The following is a 20,773-nucleotide window of genomic DNA, read 5'->3' as shown; positions in this document are numbered from 1 at the left end:
CATCTAGTACGGCTGGTTCCGGACAAGAATCTCCATCGGGATGTTGTCGCCCTGGCTGAGGCCACTGACATCAAGCATCTCGTACGTCGGATTATTGTTGCTGATATTTGTCGGACTCAAACCATTCAGGCTTCCCGCCGCAACAAATATCCTTCCATCTGCCATCGTCTGGGCCGAGGCATACCACCTCTTGGAAGCCAATTTGTGTCCGGGCTCTTCCCATTCATACTCTCCGCCATGACATTCGATATACCGGATTGCATCAAAGCCATCGTCAACAGTTGGATCGAGCCAAAGTAGCGGTCCATTGCCTCCCAGTGTAACTAGTCTTCCGTCAGGTAAGAAGGTGCCTCCACAGCAGAAAGGATTTGTCGTGACTGATAGAGGAGTCAATTCGTGAGTGTTCGGATCGTATAGGGAAGAGTATGCATAGCGGTGGTTCGGCAGCTGGAGTTCGGAATAGTCCTCTACCTTGTCGAGGAAAATCACTTTGCCATCAGGCGGTAATACTGCTGCATGCATGGCTGGCACCCCAGAGCGACCAGCAAGCTTGAAATACTCATAACTGAGGTCGACCTGCTGCTCGTCTAACACTGCATGGGTGAGGAGTGTGAGGAAACAGATAACAAGTTGTATTAGTAGTAAGTCCATGCCGATGCCGAGCGATGCTGTAATAATCATGGCTCGTAAAGCTGCAAGTCGTGCAATGTGATGATGTGTAGGAGTTCGACATGTTAGTGAGATGGGAAACACGGCCCTTGGCCACTGAGGAAGGTACAGCCAAACTTCCTGGATGTCCATGCAGGAAGCTGCTTCTTGACGACCAGCCTGTGTCTGAGACACCCTCGAAATGGTCACTCCTGGTCATTGGTGGTCCAAACAGCCCATAATCCAGTCGTGTCTCCCAGCCTGTCCTTCAGGACCTCGACCAATTGCACCCCTTTTCCGGGTTGCTTTGTCCTGTCCTTCACCCTGCCGAGTCCATCATGCACTGCAATAAGGCAGTCGAGCGCCGCTTCGAATGTTCGAGATAGCAACTCGTTTCCGCATATCAGCCTCAGGTGTTCACCGTTAGGCCCAGCGAAAGCAGACTCAAGCTTCATGGCCCTAGCGAAGCTTCTAGAGGCCTCTAGACTCACGTTATCCTCCTTAACGCTGTCAAACACAACTGGAACATCCACCAGGACAAGTACATCAGCCGACATCCTAGACAATTGCACAATTCTCCGCGTGACGTGTGCTAGGACTGCGTTGGCGTGGACAAGACCGCTTCTCCTGTAGGTCGCTGTCATTCTTTCTTCGAGCCCTCGAATCCACACAACATCCATGATCTGGTCTCCATTGTTTTCGCTCTTGTCTTCTTCCTGAAGCTCTCTGGTCTGCTGAGTCCGTTGATATACCTGGTCGCTGACTTCCGACACGCTCTGGCCAAGTCCGATAAGAGTGAAGTATTGCAATGATTGAACATGCTTCAGCAACTTACTTGCCGCCTGCGAGTCGGCGAGAGTCTTTGCAAGATGCCCATGAAGCAGAGGTATTGTCTGGCTTGTGTAATGCGCAATCACGTAGATAGTTGGCCCCACTGATGCATCTGGGGATGATGTCTCCACAGGCGTGTTCGGCGTCTTGGGCAATTGCAACCGATTGTGACTGCTCAACAGCACTGCTGAGATGAGATGTAAAGACAGCAAGCTCTACATCGCGTATCATCAGCCTGCCGTCGAGCGGAATGTCTCAGTTGATGGAATGAGATGTACGCAGCACTCACCCTTTCCTGATCCAGTCCGTCTTCTGTAGCTTCAGCCGTACCAATCCCAATCACCCTTCCACCTTGCCAAACATCGCGAAAACGCGTGTCGAGACCTTGGATCCAGATTCCTGTTCTTGTCGCTTCCGCCGATAGGCCTTGGGATATTCGCCCGCGCTCCAAGTCAAGCAGCGTCGACGCCTTCACCGGATCGAGCACTACTTCTACCTCACTAGACTCCGCCATGTTGCGGCTGTGAGTACGCGAAGAGTGGTCGTCTAGGAACGGATGGATTCCAGGATTGGGATGGATACCCACCACCTCAAAATATATTCACGTGAGGTGAATGATTCTATCAGGGTCCATGTCATCATCACTATCAAGTCCATCTTGCACAGGGATATAGTCGTTGCTTTTATCTACAACTGTCTCCGTGCTCTATCTCACAGTCCAGTCAAAATTCTCAAGCGTAGGGTTGAAAATCAAACCGCTCATTGAGGCGCTACGTCGCTCAAAAATAATACAATATCAACAGCAGAAAGCCATGTTTTCTTACGCTTGACTCTCTGTCCCATAATTTACAATCATCATTCAATACGAAGAATTTACGCCGACCCCCAATGTTTCCGCGCTTGACCAAGCAATTAGTAAGGAGGTCTAATCTGGCGACTGGTTCGGATCTCTTTCTCCTGTTTGACGTCTTCATTGGCAGATGGGATCTCGGCCAACAACGAGTTCAAGTCGAATTTGCCATTGGTAGAGCCCATGATGGGGCTGGCTCCTCTTCGACTTGTTGGCCGCGAGCTCTTTCGGGCGCTCTGCTTTCCTGTCGCAGACGCTATCGAGTATGTACCACTGGTGACGCGCTTGGACTGAGGACTATTCCCAGGTCCCTGAGACAATGACGACGTCTGCTCTAGTGCGGGCTCTTCGGTTCGAGCAGGAGATATGTCCCGTGGCCAGGTCCCAGGAAGATTAAGCGTCGAGGGTATCTTCGGCACAGGGGGAATATCTGTGTCGTTCTGAGGATTGGCGGTGATTGGAGGAACTGTAACTTCGTCGTGGATAGTCCCACTGACATCTCGAGCAGGCTTGTTGGACGAAGAAGTCGGAGGTCGGAAACCGTCATCGACATGGCTAACCGAGCCACCCGGAGCGCCAGATGCTCTTACATCAAGAAAGGAAGGATTTCGGTCGTCAGCCTCATCCCAGCTGACCATGCTGCTGGTCAGGCTACTGCGCGTACTTCTCCTGGACATAGCTATTGGTTTTCTCAACGGGCTCTGTCGCCTTCCTCCGGCAGCATATCCAGAAAGGGCTCTTTTCAAATCAGTCACTCTCATGGTCGAGTCTCTGCTGGATGTGGTAGGAATTCGTGCAGGTGAACCATTGACGCTCGGTCTTCTCGCTTGAGTCAAGCTTCCCAGACCGCTCGTCAGACCGTATGTGGGAGTTGTACTGCCGTTAACATTGATTGGCGATTCTTGACCACTTGTAGAGCCGTGATTGCGTACTCCATTGATGTTGAGGTGATTCTTGGGGACAGAAGAGGCACCCGTTCGCGATCCGGTCATTGAAGCGGCGCTTTCCTTTTCTACAGCTGCAATACATGCCTCCCTACTCCAACCAGCAGTCATTTCTTCCTTGACCTTCTCAGGAAACTGATCTTCCCGAGATGGTTTCGGGACAGGAGCAGCTCCATACCCATAGCCGAAGCCAAGTGTAGGCACAGAAAAGACTCGGCCTGGCGATGAAGGTGCAGAGCTTGGAGGAGTGAGCAGTGAACTGTCATACGACTTTGCGATCTCATTCACCAAGTCCGACACAGACAAGAATGGCCTCAGCGTGTCCACGGCTTCGTCAGGGTACTGAGGCTGTTTCTCGCTCACAGTGAGTATTCTTCGTATATCGTCAATATCGAGCGTAGGGATCTTGACTCTGTCACACCAGATGCCAAATCGTTTTCTCCGAGAAATCTCAGCATTGATCTCGTGGCCAACGGTGCTTGTCTCAAAATCGAACTTCTGAGCAATCGCCCATAGATAGCCCTGAACAACACTGGCAACATTGACTCTTCCGAGAGTAGAAACAATCTCGCCATTGAGAGCGGTTTCTTGGAGTCGCAGCACCATGGGCAATCCACTTCGAACAGCATTCACCCCCAAGCGGTCAACGAGCTTTGTTAATAGAAGGTGGAGCAAAAGAACATTCGGTTCATTCTCCGCATCATCGAGGATGCTGTCATATATTGCCAGGTGCAGTAATGACAGGAAGCTCGATCGCGTCGACTTTGGTTCTTTTCGCGAAGCACCAGAAACAGCTCGCTTCGCGAGATTGGTTTCGCCTGTGCCCTGCTTCTTGTTCGAGGGTTGCTTTCGTGGACCATGTTTGGGCAGAAGTGTGTCGGATTTGTTGGTTTCCAGCTTCAACCAAGTCAGTAAAGCATCGACGTAGGCAAAGCGCACTTCTCGCTCTTCATCTTTGAGAAGCCATTGCGTGCCTTCCCAGACCTGGACGCCAACGCGGGCGCGTGCTTCTATCGGACCCCCCATGGCGCTTCTTTTGCTGTTGGCCCGGACCAGAATGTCTTTGATGACCTGGGCAGCTGTTACTCTCGCTGTGGCGAAGGAAAAGAACGGCGACGTGTTAGGGTCTTCTTGAATGCTCGCAGACTCCGCAATGGCTCTTGTTGCGGCTACCGGATCATCAATTGCAGCCGCAGCCGTCGGAACATCTGATTGTGGAGATGGTTTCAACCGCGCCAGAATTGCTGTTATCATGTCACTGATCTGATCGGTGTAATAAATGTGATTGGATAGAGAGGCGATGCAATTCTGTAGTCTCGTCAATAGCTCCTTTCGCGTAGGGGATGCCGCCAGCGAAATCTTGGAGGGTGTCCGATCAAGCTCGGAGCCCGCTAGAACGGTGCCCGGGTCGAAGGCCTCTTTCGCTTCTCGGAATATCCCAAGCGTATCGTTCTGCTGAGGGGCTATGATGCGCGGATTTGGTCCACCGAGCTGCAGTAGAAGTAACATGTGCTGAATAAAACCAAGTAGTATATCCATGACGCTTAGTCCGATGAGATTCACTGATGAGCTGAGCAGCCAGTCAATCATAGTGGCGAGAACCAATTGCTTCTCGAGCACGCCTTCCACAATAGGCGTTCGAACCAGTGTTTCCATGGCCGTTACCAGAATGATGAATCGATCTTGCACTGGTGTCCAGCGGGCAATAGCTTCGAAGAGGGACGTAGCCCAGGTGCCTTGGCGCGCAGTCTCTGTCGTTCGCGGGGGGTTCTTGGATGCAATGAATTTCAGTGTTAGCGCTGTTGCCAATCTGGTTTGTCCTCTACTACTGCCGATGCCGACGGAAAAGATCTGCTTCAGGCATCGTAACGCCAATGCTCTGACCTCCTCTTCAGCGACTCTGTCTGCTCCTGCGGTCGTTTCAACAGCTGTGGCCGGATCGCCATCAGTTGTGTCCACGGTAGTAACGGTCGATAAGCTGAATCTCCTCCTCTTTGCAATTTCGTCCTCAAACCTCTCACTTGATTTAGCTCGCTCTTGCAGGTGAGATAATATGTCTTCGTCCTCGAGCGACATGTTCTCCAGTATTACAGGCATAACCAGGTTCAACTGTTGGCTGGAGTCCGTGGCTAGAGCTTCCGAAGCCACCACAGCCCGGATAGCTCGTAAACCAAGCGTCCGCCATCGTAGCGACAGCGGTATGGGGTCGCCATTCCTTCGATGGGTCTGATTTTGCTTTTCCGCATACCCGGCGTACAGTTGCACAATGGATAAGTATTGTTGGGCACGTTGTTGATCGGCAGTCATAGATGCGGCATCCACATGCTTACAGTATGCTTCGAATGTTGGCACCGTCTCTTCTACCATGTTGATGTCTTTGGATCGCAGTACAGTCCCGAGGATGGTCAGGACGGATCGCGAATAGAGGGATAGGTCGCGAGGAGCTTTCTCGATGATCGCAGCGAGAATTTGTAGAGTGACTTGGACATTGCTGGGTACTTTCAGCGGGAGCTCAGCAATGATATTCTTGCTGCTTACCCGAGTCTTCCTTTCCAAACATCATGCGCATTCTTCTTCTCGAGGAACGCGCCAACTTTCTGGAGCTTACTTCGCCGTGTGCTTGCATAGTAGAGAAGGTAGCTCAATTCAGAAGAGTTGGGCTTGACTTCTTGCACAGTCTTTTGGTATTGAGGGTAACATTTGAGGACAAGCACTTGATGCTTTGGGCGGCACTTCTGGCTCGCGCTGTGGAAAGGATGGAGAAGGGAGCTCATGGCGACGGATGAGTAGGGAAGGAAGGGTATGCACCGTCAGCCGCGGGCGGAATGGCTATGGTCTCTGTCGTAACATCGTCGTCGACTGGGTAGTGACGCGTCCGGGAAATAGCTGGCGGCCGCAGGACGACGGAAATTTGGAAGGTCCAAGGATGATTGCCCTGTTCTTCTGGAACGGCCAGAGGATGGGAGGCAGCAGTCTCGTACGCGATGCCGATCTTGGAAGTGCTGCAGGATGACGACTGGGATGCAGGAAGCAGAAACGTGGGTTGAGTGAATTGTGACTTCTTGATCCGGAGACTCTGGCTCGCAAGAGGCCGGCTTTGGTCCCCATCAATCCTTTCGCGATTGGCGACTCGGATACAACTGGGCCCGGCCTTGGCTCACTAACTACCTAACTGGCCTCACTAGCCTACGTCGTTGAAGCAACTTAGCCGGATCAAAGATATAACTGTGACAGTGACCCAGAGAGTAGGCTCCGGCTTTGACTCTCACGCTCTCATATATCAACATCCATACCTTGTGTGTCCTAAGGAGTGGTCTCGTTACCCAACAACTTCCCAATCTCCTGTGCAATGGCCAAGGTTCTCTCCTCGCTAAGCCTTCTCCCTACAATCTGCACGGCGACCGGAGCTCCATGGTAAGCCTCTGGATCATCTGGGAACCATTGTCAGTGAATCCGTGACCAGTATTCCACGTCAAGAGTGTGTGAACTTACATTCTGCCTGCACAATTCCGTCGATCTCTGACAATGGCTTGAAGTCTGTCTGCTTCTTGTCCTTGTCCTTGTCCGCAAAGGTCACTGGCACGACCACACTAGTCCAGTCCAGTAGGTTTATGGCGCTAGCATAGCCATAATATTTGAACTGATTGTGGCGAATGGCTGCTGTTGGAGTGATCGGGGCAATAAAGGCGTCAATCTCTTTGCCGAGCTCGGCCTCTCGTGCTCGCCATTGCTCGAGATACTCGCCTTGATATGCCCACTTCTGGCGCTGCACGTCCCAGATCTCATTCATGTCCATCTTCGGCAGCGATGGACTGATCAAGTCCTTGAAATTGGGAATGGCTGGTTCTCCCGATTCCTTGAGGTCTGAGAAGATGTCCTGCCAACAGTGAGCCGTGGATGCGCCCGAACCATCGTTTGACTTACAGAACCACCATCTGCCGCGTAGATCTTGTTGATCAAGTCTACCCCATAATCGTGTTTGTAGGGCTTCCATGGCACGACGGTGTGGCCTTTGTCTTTCAGCGCGGAGACGACCATGTCCACTCCCCGAAGTATCGGTGGATGTGGGAGAACCTGTTCGAAGGTCAGTATGTTTTTGCTGACCGTACGCTCCTAACTCACGTTTCCGTCACAATTGTAGAAGCCCAAGGTCAAGCCTCCACTTTGAATTTTGGAGCTGATAGCATCTTCTTCCCCCTGCCTCCATGGCATGGGAATAACCTTTGAATCGTACTTCCAAGGCTCTTCCTGAAGCACAGAGGTCAAGAACAATTTCAAGTCTGCATCTAATGTTAGCATCACCGAATGTGAACCATTGCGGAGGAATGACCTGGGACCGAATGAGCCAAAGGTCCAACGACGCTGTGAACAGTCTCCTGTCCTTCCATGCTATTGGCCATTTTTGCGTACGGCATGCGTCCATGACTAGGACGGATACCGTAGAGAAAGTTGAATGCCGACGGAACTCGAATGGAACCACCTGACACCACGTCAATGACCACATATTCTCTCTAGAAACACCATTCTCACCAATGTCTGTGCCCACTCCGATGATGCCGCCTCGGAATCCAATATTGGCGCCTTCACCTCCGGAACTGCCACCACACGACCAGTTCTTGTTTCGAGGATTGAGAGTCCGCCCAATGATGTTGTTCACTGTTTCACAAACCATCAGACTTTGCGGCACGCTCGTCTTGATATAAAAGACGGCGCCGGCTTTACGAAGCAAGGCTGTCAGCACCGAGTCCTCTTCGTCGTACTTTCCGAGCCAAGCGACATAACCCATCGAAGTCTCGAGCCCTTTGACTCTGAGCTGGTCCTTCAACGAGATTGGCAGACCATGTAGTGGTCCAACAGGTTTCTTGTGTTCTTCATAATACTTGTCCAGCTCCTTGGCTTGGGCCAGCGCCATGTCTGGGAAGAACTCCAGCGCGAGATTCAGCTTGATCTCTTGTTAGCCCTTGCTGAGCACATTGATCTCGGTGTGAATGACCAACCGCTTGGTGTGCCAAAGCGGCACGTTTGCAGAACGCCAACGTCACATCGACTGACTTCAACTGTCCGCTCGCCAGTTTTGCAACCAGATCGACGGCAGACGAATTGGTGATTTCGAGCTCATTTGACGTTAGCAGGCCGCTGCTGGCCGGCAGGTCCATAAAAGAGCCATTATGATCCTTGACCTCCACGCGCCATTCTTTAGGAATGGACTCGTCGATGCGTTTCTTCTTATCGGCAGCGATCTCTTCCCAGCCCATGATGGTGATGCTTTTGTTCAACTCCAAACCTTTTGCACGAGATTACCTATCACACACGGTTTGAAGATAATACTCTTCAGCGCTATCCGAGACCCTTCCGCAATATTTTGAGGACAGCTCCAGTCATATATCAATCGACGAGTTACCCCGCTCTTGATGATCTGTCTGATAAGAACCCTGCCCACCCTACCTTTGCATCGCCGCGGAAGAGATATCCTTGACACATGCATACTGTCCTCCAACCCTGCGCTATTCCAGCTGTGGAAGGTCAATTGTAGCTCAACCGTCGTTCTATGGTAGGTGTGTCATACACCGAGTCTACCCCGATGATGGGATTGCGTGGACTCGCTCAGATGCCGAATCTTTTATTATTACTTGGCAGGGAGGATACCGAATACCAGTACTGTGTACTCTACACGCGCACGAGGTTAGGAACGCGTGTCGACAGTTCTGCACGAGCGGCCTTCACAGCTCCAAATCGATAGTTCTATATGCTGTGAAAGACACCCGAGACCTCAATCTTAGCCTTGGACTACTTGGTGTCCTGGCTGTGAAATGCCTTCGCAACTGCCAGACTGACGATTGGATAACTCATGATTCGATCATGTAGTCCATGCTTCACGATCTGTTCTCTGACTACTCCGCCTTTGCCACGCCAATCCACCTCCCATCCTCCGGCCCCGAGCTCCAACTTTTCCTTGGCCTTTATTTCCTCTAGTCCGTCGAAACTCAGACTGTTGTTCGGTTCTCGAGTGGCGTTCACTGCGTGCCAAAACATAATCTCCGAATGCACCCACGGGATGTCATAATCGTCCTCGGCATGGATAAGCGTGACGTCGTACTTGTTATGTCTATGGCCAAGTTTGAGAGTCTCGCAGTGCCGAATCAGGGCTGCAAGCTTGTCTTTCGATGGCCACTTGCTTACAATGAATTTGTTGAGAAAGGCAAGTGCATGGGGGATCTTAGCCACAGGTGACAGTAGTGGAATCGTCCCAGCCACACTGTATGTTTGCGTCAACAGCTCGACATTGGCAAAGGGTGCCACCAGCACCATGCCGGAGAAGAGAACGGGGGGATCCTGTAGAGCAAGGTGGTGCGTAAGTGCTATGCTTACGGCTGTACCCAGAGATTGGCCAAAAATAACAATGCGTTCCGGTGGAATGCCTGCCGTTTTCATTGCGAAGTTGGCGAGGGTGAGAGCGTCCGTTAGTAGGCCTGCTTCAGAAGGCCAGCCGGTGCTGCTGCCAAACCCTCGATAATCTATGGCGATAATATGCACATTCTGCGCGGCAGCAGAGATTGCACGGTAGCTCTGTGGCCGCCAGCCAGATCCAAGTGTCCCTGCCGCTCCATGTAGATATATCACCAGCTGCGCGCTGGAATTGTCCCTGAGCAGCTTAAAAGCTAGTCTCTCTTTGATATCTTGACAGAATCCCGTACGCTCAGCTCTCAATGCCTTCTGGTTACTGCGATATGTCTCGAGAGGCAGAATGTGCCACGAATGGAGGGTTTCACCGTCCGGCGTAGTGAGGTGAAAGGGCGTGACTTGGTTGCGCAAGAAGCCCCATTGTTCAGGCACATTGACATCTTGAAACCACGTCAACGTCACTCGATGAAGATATGTTGAATGGTCTTGTAGCGAGCGGATGGTGAGGAGACCGAGGAAGGTAAGGTAGAGACTGACGCTTGCTGCGAGGGTGGTGATGAGGGGTTTCAACAAGGCTGAGACGGACAGCATCTTAGCGTCTTCATCGGGCCAAAAGAAATTCCTTAGGTTCACCGCAAAAGCAAAAGCAACGAGATCGAATCTGCAAAAGGACATTGTCGTGAAGATAGGCTGCTCATGCTACTTGCATTCCATTTGGTATTGAAGGTATGAGTGTTCCGACCAGGCTGAACTCCTGAATGTATCCCTTGTTTCCAATGTGCATTCTCTTCGGCCTAGCATTCGCCTTCTGAGTCTTCGAAACAATAGCCTCTTGAAGACGGCTGGGCCGGTGGAAGACCATATACCTCTACCTTTTCAACCGCAAAGCACTACACGGGCACTGGAGGAAAATGGCGCGAAGGACGCCGACTGCACGGAGAGAGTCAACGCAATTACCCCTGCCATGGGAATTCGCAACGATCACGCCGCTGGCACTCACGTACGGGCTTGCTAGGTTCTACCTCATAGGGGAGGCTTTCGCAGAACTGAGAGGGATTCCAGGAACGGCGTTTGTCAATGTAGACTGGACATACTTTATCCCTCACGCTTGACGAGTATGACCCACGTAGGAGGCATATCACTAGATGTTGAAGATCATATTATATATACTGGTTGTCAGACTTCGGATTACGGTTTCATTCCTTTGTCAAAAGCTCTAGCAATTGCATCCATCGTCATCTATGTTCCAGTTCGAATCCCCAAACTCGGATTCGAGTCGATGGATCCACATCAATACGCTCATGACGACGCGCCCCCGTGGCGCATGAGAGAGAACCTCAGCTCCTCCTGCCATCTGATGACAGCCTCTGGCGAGCGCATTCAGCCCAAGCCGGCTGGCCAACAAAGAGACGGTGGGTTATGGCTTCTATCCAATATCCTTTATTTCTTTTTACGTCACATCTCTGATTCTGTCCTGGTGGCCGTATGTCCAAGGTGGTTCCAACTTCCCAACGCTCGCGAACGAAAAGACCGGCGAGAGTCTGCGCGATTTGAGCAAGCGATTGGACAGCATCTTTGATGATGCGGGAGACCAAGTCTCTGCTGCGATTTCGAGAAAGTCCATCCTTCTTCAGTCCCTGCAGCATTCTTCCGCATACTGATGACTCGATGGATTTGGACGTGTAAGTTGTCGCTCCAGAGACTCAAACATATGAAGCTCCCATAACATGACCACCCTTTTTCTTTTCAGTACACCACCAAGCTGACCATCTGTGTCACAGATACGAGCATAATGGAGCAGGATCTCGGAAATGTTGTGGCATAGTTGTGCCCGAAGTCGTCTTAGCAGTTGTGAAAATGGATGATGGCGGTCTTCACGAGACCGAAGCTGGCTATCTGCGGTTGACCTAACGTTGCGACTGATGTGAGGAGGACAGTACTGTCTCTTGACCGGATCGCATTCTCCAGGCTGATCATGCTCGGCTTGGCTGCAAGAAAATGTTCCCGCTCTGCGGTGCCAGTTACGCTTCTCAGCTGACGATTTGTACCACGATGGTTGGGACAGGCAAGCTCTCTCCAGTGGTGTGATTGTCGTTGGTCTTCCTGAACGTGCTGGAGACGTATCTGAGAAGATGACCTACACTTGGATCACGTTGAGGCACGTCACTCAGCTCAATGCGTCTTGATACCTCCCAGCCCTGGAGCGGGCCACCCCTACGCACCAGCTTTTGCTCGATCTCATCCCATGTACCGTCTCTGTCGACAACGTACCACATCTCCTCTTTGTCAATTTTTACTTCTTTCTGAGTGATTGCCCATCTTGGCTTCATGTAGATCACCAGCTCTTCCAAGCACTCGAGGCTGCCGATATGTGAGAGCAGTACTCCACAGAGCTCCTTCATCCCCAACAAGTCTGCTGTCGAAACTCGCGCTCTCCCTTCTGTTGGGCGAGCGACGTTGTAACCTAAGCTGTGGATGTTGCGCAGTCTAAAGTCGGACATTTTGCGGAGGTAAAACTGGTCGAAACCGCGTGGAGTGCATCTAGGTGAGAACCGGATGGCACTTTTGGAGAATCCCGCTTGCAACGCGCTCGGATACAGGGCGTGAATGGTGAACCGCAGCTGACGGAAGAAAAGCGGTGTACATTCTTCGCTGATCTGGTGGGAGACAGCCATCAGACTGTGTCGTGTTTCGGGGCAAGCTTGAAAGTAGGAATAGATTTCGGTTCTGATCTCGAGCGGCAGGTCGAGGAAGCACTTGAATTGGACATCGTCTGACCGGGGTTGCTGGCGTCTCGCCATAGCACGAGTTGTGATTGGCATGTTGGGACGAATGAAGAGAGACCGCAAGCAATGAGGGTTGAGATCCTGTGGTGTCCTGAAGAGTCAGCCCAATACTGGACGGTGTTGACGGCTTCTATGTCTGAGGAAGGCAGCCAGAGATAGTCCAAATAACACGGTAACTGCAAGATGAGGGGATTCACTGGTAGGTTAGGTATATTGCACGAGTGCTCGAGAAATAAGTGAGGCATCAATGAAAACATATTGATCACTTCACTAACTCACTGAAGCTGCCATTCAGACTGGAAAGGCCAGATGAGTGTGAAGATCTCCAGGTCGACCTCTCCAGTACCTCCATAGGCACTTCGGCTCTGCTTATCTCAAACGAGCTCAAGAAGGTATGAGGTGAACCGCTGGCTACTAGCGATTGCTGATGCCGGCCCACTGAGACTGCCTCGAATAACCTATGCATGACTTCAAGTTTCCGGATCAGGCACGTCGTCCCGCGATTCAGTGACCTCAAAGTGAGTCAGGACCAGGGTTTGAGGTGTCTGCACGGCATGCTGCTTGCGAAAGGTACTGCTGAAAGAGCACAACTCCCAAAATTGTCGACTTGCACCAACCGCCACGCTGACGTATGTCGAGATAGACCAGCCTTGAAGTGGCCCTTCAGGCCCAACAAACTTATTCTCGATCTCCATCCATGTTTCCTCCTGACTGTGACTGTCAGATCTGGTATTCCTCAATAATTTCGTCGCCCACAAAATAGCACCAAAGGCGTTGTACCGCCATCCTGGATTGATGTACACAACCAGCTCTTGCAGACATTGGAGGATGTCGTTGAAGGTATGCAGAACCAAAGCGAGGCTGCTGAAGCCTACCGATCCCACCGAACAGAAGTAGACCCTGTGCCTCTCAGAGATTCTATACTTGAAAGCTACTGTGCTAGACACCTAGTGCTAGATGCCAACAAGGCTGCTCTCACATTCGCACCAATCATATCTCCCCGACGGTGTGGTATGTGCAGGGATCAAAAACTGCCTTAAGTGGTAGCCATATTTCCAGATTAAGCAATATTTTGAAATTTTCATCAACCAACAGACCAAAATGTGATTGATTTTTGCAAAAGTGTCGGCGAATCCTGATTGGTTGCGAATGGCAGAGCAGCCTGTGATGGAACACTTAAGTTACCTTACTCCGTACTTACATTGAAATGTGATACTGCTCACCAGGAACATTGACTAGTGGTATTCCCTTATTATACACCCGAAAACGTGTCTCCCAAGCTAAATGCAAATGCCAGAGAGGGATGGCCCTCTTTCCATTTTAGCTCGAAATGAACGCACGCTCAAACAATCTCGTATGAAATTCTCCAATCACCAGGCTATCCACAGTACTAAGACTGGAATGCCTGCTGCAAACACAGGTGAGGTAATGTAGGTACCTTGCGCTACTGTTTCGGCCAGACACTGCTCAACGGCTCCGATGACACTTCAACGACGATATTGCCCTGCTCTGCCTGTCTTCAGTTTCTCAAACGCTTCCGCAACGTTCGTAAAGGCGGACTTGAAATCAATCACGGTCCTCGTCTTGCCTTGCTGCATCCACGCCACAGCCTGCCTCTTCCAGCCTCTCGCCGGTCCCTTCTCTCAAGCTCCAGCCTACACTTTCACATCACTCACTCCGTCCAACACGACCCAGAACTTCTCAACCTTCCCCTCCCTGACCATCAACACGTCTGCCCCCGTGGCCTTGACATCGACATCGACGCTGCTTCCACCACTCCTTCCACCATGTTTTTGTCCTTGTCCGGAAATTTTCGGCGGGCCGAACCCCCAAGCCAGGTAAACCATATCATGATTCCTCTTCACGTTCCCCACGGGCACAAACTCCCAGCCCTCCCTTTGGTCTGGCAATGCCGCAGCTTTGGCGTCGACAGCCTTATGGCCCGTGACCATATCGTCGGGCTCGTAGAAGACGACATTGGGATGGTACGTTTCCTGGATCGCCGCCCAGCGAGACACGGCGTCTCGATTGGAGAAGACGCGGAGGAGGTTATTGTGTGCGAGGGCGTGACATACTTCGTCAGAGGTTTGTACAGACATACTACTGATATGGGCTGACCTAAGCCGGTCGACGGACGGATTACTAGTAGAGTTGAACAAGTAGCTGGTAGTTAATTGTCCACGCTAGAAATATTTACACAGGTACCCAGATATCAATATCAATATCAACAAGAATAGGAAAATCAAGTTGATGACAAACTGTTGGACACCACCACATATGAGTACCACCCCCCTGAGCCACAAGGGTCGGAGCCACTGACGAGCTGCAGTCATTGGAGGAAGTGTTGTCTGTAAGCAAGATCCCTGGGCACTGCATGATTACGCGGACGGGCCCGCCGACCGGTTTAAGAAAGAACTTCTCTCGGACGACAGGACGTCAGTTCCTGTGATCTCAACTAAGCATGCCTTGACATGTTCTTCCAGACTCTTCATATAAGGCTGTGCAGTAAAGGTAAATGGGGCCTGCATTTCGGCCCCGATCCTCAAGGGCTGCGAGCCTCAGGGGGGACTAAGCCTTGTCTCGGTGTGCCAGTCTCATTGACTGACTCCCCCGCCGGCTTTCTCGCTACAGAAGTCCTCTCTACCATGATCATGAGCCCCTCCCATACCTTCCCACCCCTGACCTGGGAAAACTCTATGTTGACCTGATCTGGCCTGATCAAAACCTACTAATATCCCTCCCAAACAGCCGCACCGTCAACCACTGAATCGGCACGAGGAACTTATTTCTCCAACTCAGCGTCATGGTCAAGTACGCACCCCTCCAGACGAGAAACGCAATCCAGCCTTTCAGCCCCTTCGCCATGCCCTCGCGATCCGTATTCGGACCCTGCAACACGGCCTTTGCGCCACCCACATAAGTCAGCACACCTAGATTGCGGAAGGTGAACCCCTTGGCTTTATCGAAGTCGTCGGCATCAAGGTACCGATTCAGCATCTTCCCTAGCCACAGGGCCTCCTGGTTCGCGACCTGCGCGGTGGCCGGCAGTGCGCCGGATATGAGTTTTGCCGTATCGCCCAGGGCAAAGACGTCCTTCATATACGCCTTCGCCGCAATACGGTCTTCGCCGTTGACGGCGTGCGTATCAAGATTCACGCGGAAGTGGTCGTCAACCAACAACACCCCCGTCTTGGGGTCTCGTGTGATCGTCCACCGTCGCTCCATTGGATCCTTGACTTCCCCTTCCATGATGGTTGCAGAATCCTTGGGGAATTCTCTGACATGATCCAGGGCCTTAGCAACGAATGGGTTGTTCATGTTTCCCGTACTCCAGACGCACATGCCAATGCCCACGTCCCCTTCCTCTTTCGTGCGGATCGTGTACACCCTCCCTTTCGGCTGTCTGTCCTGGTTTTCTCGTGCCTCCTCGTCATTCGGAAATCCCTTCCTTAGTTCCTCGACGTGATGCGACGTTTTGATGTCGATGTTCTGCCGCTGGTACTGTTTGACAGCGTAGTCGGCAAGCGAGGCGTCAAACATGGGCAATACCTTTGGCGCAACATCGTACAGACTAATCCGGATGTACTTCATCAGTTGGGGGTGGATTTTGCTCAGATCCTGCCGTATCAGATCAGATAGACACGCTGCGAATTCCATGCCTGTGGGTCCGCCGCCAACGATGGCGAAGTGGAGGAGGTACCGCTTCGTCTCTTCGGGGATAATAGGCAGACGGGCAAGTTCGAATAGTTCGAGGATGCGTCTTCGTATGGCTCGTGCATCGCCCACGTCTTTGAGGAACATGGCGTTCTCCTTGACGCCCTTGGTGCCAAACGTTTGACTGTAGGTGCCCACAGCAATGATCAATTTGTCGTAACTGACAGGGAAGGTGGGCACTTTGCTGTCTCCAGTCCCGCCGGGTCTTATGTCGCTTTCCTTGAAGAAGCCCACAGTCGTCTGTTGTTCGTTGGGCTCGCGCGGGCCCGTGAGTGCATGCCCAATGTCCGGGTCGAGCACGGACGGCTCGACGGTGACAGTCTTGTCTGCGAAGTCGACATCGTCCGCCCAGCCCTGGATATGTTCTATCTGGCTGCCTCTTTTCCTGACGGATTCTAGGACGTTGCGGGATTCGAGGGTGCCGACGGCGGAGTCGTTGAGGAGGGGAGTGAAGACAAAGTAGGACCGGGGTGAAACCACGAGGACTCGATATTTCGCTGGGTCGAGGCGACGGGAGAGGACGTATCCTACAGCAGTCAGTCTCAGTTGGCAAAGCAGCGGTGGTCATGGACACGAACCAGCCCAACCACTTCCCAGGATGACGACTTTCTGTCTCTTGTCATCCTTCACATCGATGCCGTCACCTCCGGTGAGGACTTCCGCCGGGGCAGGAGTTGCATACCGCCGGGTCTGCAAGCTTTTCCAACCCACTGTCCCGGTACTGCTGCGTTCGGCTCGTTTTGCTGTTGGTTGGGTCCTGGCAATGGCGTAGGTCATATACCCTCGATCCTGCCTGCGCCTAGAAGCCAGAGACTCGCCGCAGCTGTGTACGGATTTCGTCGACAAGGAGGTCGTTCGAAGTTGTCTCTGCAGACAGACACGCAGCGGGAAAGACTCCATCGCCACTGATTCTCTTTTGTAACAGCAGCAACAAGAATTCACCTACCGACCTCTATCACTCATAGCAAGGGAAGGGAAAGGGTCCATGTCGCTCTATGTCAGTAGCATTTCATATGCACCGTCTGAATGCCTACAATTGTCAAACACGCATGATTATTTAGGCACTCGGAAGTTCCCAGCAGTTATTACAACAGCCTGGCGTCATCGCACAAGGAGCAATGGAGGACGAGGCGGATGGAAGTGAAGATGGAGATTGTGACGTTCGCGATCATCACAATCTCCATTTTTCCGATTATCTCGACCAACACCAACGGAATCCTCGGCACACGGAAAAATAATCCCTCAAGGAACCTGGACAAAGACTTCAAGACATGCTCATAATCTAGATGTATCTTCGCTACTCATCCATATCAGGATGTCATGCATGGTGAGCTAGCCTTTCTCATTCGTCTCGTAACGTGATTTCATGGCAGACCATAGGTAATGTACCTAGATAAAGATACCGCCAGTGCCTGCTTCATCTCAATAACAATCCATCTCGACGTATATACAAACGCCCATGCCAGACCAGACAAGCCGTGACCACCGATCAATATCAAGCCTCTTGCTTTGCTCTGTCGGCCTCAATTCAACCCAGACACTCCGCAGTCACCCATGTCTTTTAGTCTGACTCCCACATACGCCGTGCAGCAATTTCCCCTAAGAATGCTGGCTATGCTCCATGGAAAAAGCACTGTGACCAACCAGTTCTTGAACGCCGTGCTGATATGCCACGCTTGTGAATAACGAGTGACAAGCTGGACGCTGATGTCGTGACACCGCCGAAACAAAAGGAAAGAAAATTATGTTCAACGAAAGGAAATGGTCCGTGTATCGGGCATCGGTTGTCATCTCTCCCCCTTCTGCCAGGAATTCAGGTACGCCATTAGCCCGACTCCTATCAGCACCACTCCAAGCATGGACACATATGGCGCTGACTGTGCAAGAGTATCGCCGTTGCCATTCTTTTCTTGCAGTATAGTCGTAACGGCGCGTTCCAAATGCTCAGGTAATCTCGGCACTCGAACATGTCCGTTGGCGTGGGATTGCCATTTGATTGGAGGTTGGTTACTGGAGTCGAGTTCGTCCTCCATAGTATCTGTGGTGGCTTCGTCTTCTTGACTTGTGGCGTGTCGCTTGTTGGGTTTTCTAGGCGACCTCTCCGTCTCCTGGTTCTCCTGCCTGAGCTTCTCAATCATGTCGGCTAGACTCTTCCTTGCACCGGCAGCATCTGCTTCAGCTGTCTCAGCACGGCGCCGGAATTGGTCCACATCCGATCTCAATCTTTGCATGTCTCCCAGCATTTGATCGATGTTCTGTTGAAGCGCGATGGCTCTCTCTTCCGCATCACCATCCACGTCGGTCTTGGTCGTAGTCTCGGCGGTCTGGATCTCAGACTGCTCGATATCAGCCGAAGGCTCCGATTGCTCTTCCACCACAGATACTGGTCGTGCTGCGGCATGTTGCTCCAGTTTCCGTGCTCGTTCTTCCGCTTCTTCTCGCGCTATTCGTTCTTGCTTTAACCTATCTTCTAGCTCTTTGACCTTAGCCCCTTGAGAGTCAAGCTCCTTTTTCGCGATCGATAATGCTTCAATCAGAGACAACATCTGACTGTTGTGGGTGTTGGTAGGAGAATGAGATGCGTTGTTGGGCTGTTTTGCTGTATCATTCCGTTTCAACAGATTAGTGAATGATGTCGTGACCGGACTTGCCTTAGCAGAGTCTGGCTTCTCGGGTAAGGGTTGCTGTGGTGGAGGAGCCGGAGGCTCGGCAAAACGTGCAACATGATCCATCTTGGGCCCTCTTGGGCGTCCATTCGACTGGCGCTGCGATGCCGGTTCCTTTACTGGTTGCTGTACTTTGGGAGCCTCGCCGTCGGATGTGATCAGCGAGTGTAAAAATGTGTTTGTCTGTTCCAGTTCGTCTGCTTGCTGTCTCGCTGCTCGCATCTCATGCTAAAATTGTTAGATCAGATCATGTTCTCTGGCTTATGCAAACTCACCGATATCGACTTGACAAGTTGCTCGACATTCAACGGGGCTCCCCAAAAGTTCATTTGCCGTTGTTGGGCTGCCGAGCTCAATTGACTTCCCGCCACGCTTGAAGAAGCCGACATGCGCCCATTTGCAAGCGGCGCGCCAGGTCGGCCGCGTGTCATAGGCGAACTGATAGGCGACGGAAGCAGTGGGCCACCATGTGACGGATCAAGATCACCAAAACTGAGGTCCAGAACATTACTAGTATTCCCCGGCACTCCAACATACTCGACCTTGGCCGACACTTTGTGATGAACAATGGTTTTCTGATCTTCGCTCACAATATCAATACCCAATTCCAGCGTATCATGCTGACGAAGTTCATGCGGCTCGGACTCTCTGTTTTCAGGAGACAAACGTTGTCCGTTGACAAATGTACCATTTGATGACTTGACGTCTCGGATCCAAACTTTTCCAGTCCGATCGGCCCAAACTTCGGCATGTTGTCGTGATAGTACTTTCGAATCGAAATATCCGTTCATCGGGGTCGGCACGGTTTTTGCATTCGTCTGGCGTCCGATTCGCAGAACTTCTGGAAAGAAAGGGAGATTAATCTGCTTTCGTTCAAAAGTGCCATTCATCGGTAACAGAGCCAATATTGCGGCAGGCTCGGCGGGAGATTGTCCATGCACAACCCGTGCTCCGTTCGCTTGACCCGTAGGACTCTGACTAGGTAAGGCAGGTTGGACGGCGTTCTTTCCAACCAGAGAATTGCCGATCGCGGTCTGTAGAGATCCATTCGCTCGGGCATTGGACACACTGGCAGTTGACTCGGATTTGGAGACAGGCCAGAACCCTCCTCTTGCTTTTTTCTTCGCACCATGCCCTTGTTCGCCATTGATATCGTTTTGCGTCAGTGTGACGGTTGACCCGGAAGAACTGGTGGATGAAAGGGATGAAGACGAGTTGCTCCGCTGCACAGTTTTGCGCTGAGGCATGAACATTCGAGACACTTCGTCCGTGCTCATGGCAGAAAACCCTCCACCGGTGTTGCTTATACCATTCCAATTTAGCCTAGAGATGTTTTGGAAATTCGGTGGTGATGCCACCGCGGTCGTCATCGGGAAGCCTTGGGGGCGGAGGACGGAATGGCAAACAGAATTGTCAATCTATTCCGCCTCTTCAACAAGTTTGCTCAGACAACGCCACAGGACAAAAAGAGGTCGGGAAAAGCAGCGACAGAGGTCCTGTGTGGTGTAGAGCCGTCATGTGGTGGATGCGAGGACTCGAGAATAATAGCCGGCCTGAAGACGATGTGATTGCGTCAGTCAACCTCTCACAGTGGTGAGAATGAGACTGCTCTAAGGAGGAAGGCCGGATCGATGTTGGACTGACTGGAGACCTACTTGGGATATGTGGATGAAATCCTAAAGGGATGGCCTGCTCGCGTGCAGAGATGGCAGCAGCGGGGGGTGGTCCTGACAGGAAGTGATCAGGGCGGGCCAGGTCGGGCTCCGATGCTTCGAGATCGGACTGATTCAATGTTGATCGGTCATGGGTGGACAGTGCAGGGTAAGTCGGTCACATTTGCTGGTGGTCTCGCGGCCGGATTGACTGTTCGCGTCGTGGAATTGTCTGAGACTGCCACTCGATGATTCAGGGCAGTTCAATTTGACGCTGAGA

General features: G+C 51.8%; 9 protein-coding genes across 10 annotated transcripts; all 9 read right to left on the bottom strand.

Annotated features, from left to right (window-relative positions):
- Nucleotides 1-3: 3 nt before the first annotated feature.
- Nucleotides 4-651, bottom strand: PV05_10875 (uncharacterized protein; the record flags this gene model as incomplete). The annotated part of the gene is made up of 1 exon (XM_013454303.1): nt 4-651. The coding sequence occupies one exon, from the start codon at nt 649-651 to the stop codon at nt 4-6; it is 648 nt and encodes a 215-aa protein (XP_013309757.1).
- Nucleotides 652-854: 203 nt separating this feature from the next.
- Nucleotides 855-2,026, bottom strand: PV05_10874 (uncharacterized protein; the record flags this gene model as incomplete). The annotated part of the gene is made up of 2 exons (XM_013454302.1): nt 1,769-2,026; nt 855-1,694 (listed from the first exon to the last, which is right to left on the bottom strand). Exons 1-2 carry the CDS (start codon nt 1,991-1,993, stop codon nt 855-857), a joined length of 1,065 nt encoding a protein of 354 aa, XP_013309756.1. The 5' UTR covers nt 1,994-2,026.
- A 75-nt stretch (nt 2,027-2,101) lies between these two features.
- On the bottom strand, nt 2,102-6,314 carry PV05_10873 (uncharacterized protein). The gene is made up of 2 exons (XM_013454301.1): nt 5,812-6,314; nt 2,102-5,764 (listed from the first exon to the last, which is right to left on the bottom strand). The coding sequence occupies exons 1-2, from the start codon at nt 6,045-6,047 to the stop codon at nt 2,392-2,394; spliced, it is 3,609 nt and encodes a 1,202-aa protein (XP_013309755.1). The 5' UTR covers nt 6,048-6,314; the 3' UTR covers nt 2,102-2,391.
- A 16-nt stretch (nt 6,315-6,330) lies between these two features.
- On the bottom strand, nt 6,331-8,695 carry PV05_10872 (acetamidase). Its single transcript, XM_013454300.1, has 7 exons — nt 8,271-8,695; nt 7,804-8,215; nt 7,604-7,753; nt 7,396-7,553; nt 7,198-7,347; nt 6,766-7,150; nt 6,331-6,704 (listed from the first exon to the last, which is right to left on the bottom strand). The coding sequence occupies exons 1-7, from the start codon at nt 8,526-8,528 to the stop codon at nt 6,577-6,579; spliced, it is 1,641 nt and encodes a 546-aa protein (XP_013309754.1). The 5' UTR covers nt 8,529-8,695; the 3' UTR covers nt 6,331-6,576.
- A 365-nt stretch (nt 8,696-9,060) lies between these two features.
- On the bottom strand, nt 9,061-10,350 carry PV05_10871 (uncharacterized protein; the record flags this gene model as incomplete). Its single annotated transcript, XM_013454299.1, has 1 exon — nt 9,061-10,350. One exon carries the CDS (start codon nt 10,348-10,350, stop codon nt 9,061-9,063), a length of 1,290 nt encoding a protein of 429 aa, XP_013309753.1.
- Nucleotides 10,351-11,705: 1,355 nt separating this feature from the next.
- On the bottom strand, nt 11,706-12,497 carry PV05_10870 (uncharacterized protein; the record flags this gene model as incomplete). Its single annotated transcript, XM_013454298.1, has 1 exon — nt 11,706-12,497. The coding sequence occupies one exon, from the start codon at nt 12,495-12,497 to the stop codon at nt 11,706-11,708; it is 792 nt and encodes a 263-aa protein (XP_013309752.1).
- Nucleotides 12,498-14,116: 1,619 nt separating this feature from the next.
- On the bottom strand, nt 14,117-14,560 carry PV05_10869 (uncharacterized protein; the record flags this gene model as incomplete). Its single annotated transcript, XM_013454297.1, has 1 exon — nt 14,117-14,560. The coding sequence occupies one exon, from the start codon at nt 14,558-14,560 to the stop codon at nt 14,117-14,119; it is 444 nt and encodes a 147-aa protein (XP_013309751.1).
- Nucleotides 14,561-15,179: 619 nt separating this feature from the next.
- Nucleotides 15,180-16,952, bottom strand: PV05_10868 (uncharacterized protein; the record flags this gene model as incomplete). The annotated part of the gene is made up of 2 exons (XM_013454296.1): nt 15,180-16,702; nt 16,754-16,952. The coding sequence occupies 2 exons, from the start codon at nt 16,950-16,952 to the stop codon at nt 15,180-15,182; spliced, it is 1,722 nt and encodes a 573-aa protein (XP_013309750.1).
- Nucleotides 16,953-17,442: 490 nt separating this feature from the next.
- On the bottom strand, nt 17,443-20,738 carry PV05_10867. 2 transcript variants are annotated; one of them, XM_013454294.1, is made up of 3 exons: nt 20,497-20,738; nt 19,117-20,394; nt 17,443-19,069 (listed from the first exon to the last, which is right to left on the bottom strand). In XM_013454294.1, exons 2-3 carry the CDS (start codon nt 20,209-20,211, stop codon nt 17,963-17,965), a joined length of 2,202 nt encoding a protein of 733 aa, XP_013309748.1. In that variant the 5' UTR covers nt 20,212-20,394; nt 20,497-20,738; the 3' UTR covers nt 17,443-17,962. The 2 variants fall into 2 exon arrangements, with proteins under 2 accessions (XP_013309748.1, XP_013309749.1); XM_013454295.1 differs by having other exon boundaries at nt 19,117-20,738.
- Between the last annotated feature and the right edge of the window lie 35 nt (nt 20,739-20,773).

The sequence above is a fragment of the Exophiala xenobiotica genome (genome assembly GCF_000835505.1).
Source record: "Exophiala xenobiotica strain CBS 118157 unplaced genomic scaffold supercont1.7, whole genome shotgun sequence".
Taxonomy (NCBI): Eukaryota; Fungi; Ascomycota; class Eurotiomycetes; order Chaetothyriales; family Herpotrichiellaceae; genus Exophiala; species Exophiala xenobiotica.
This window is presented reverse-complemented; position numbering and strand designations above follow the sequence as displayed.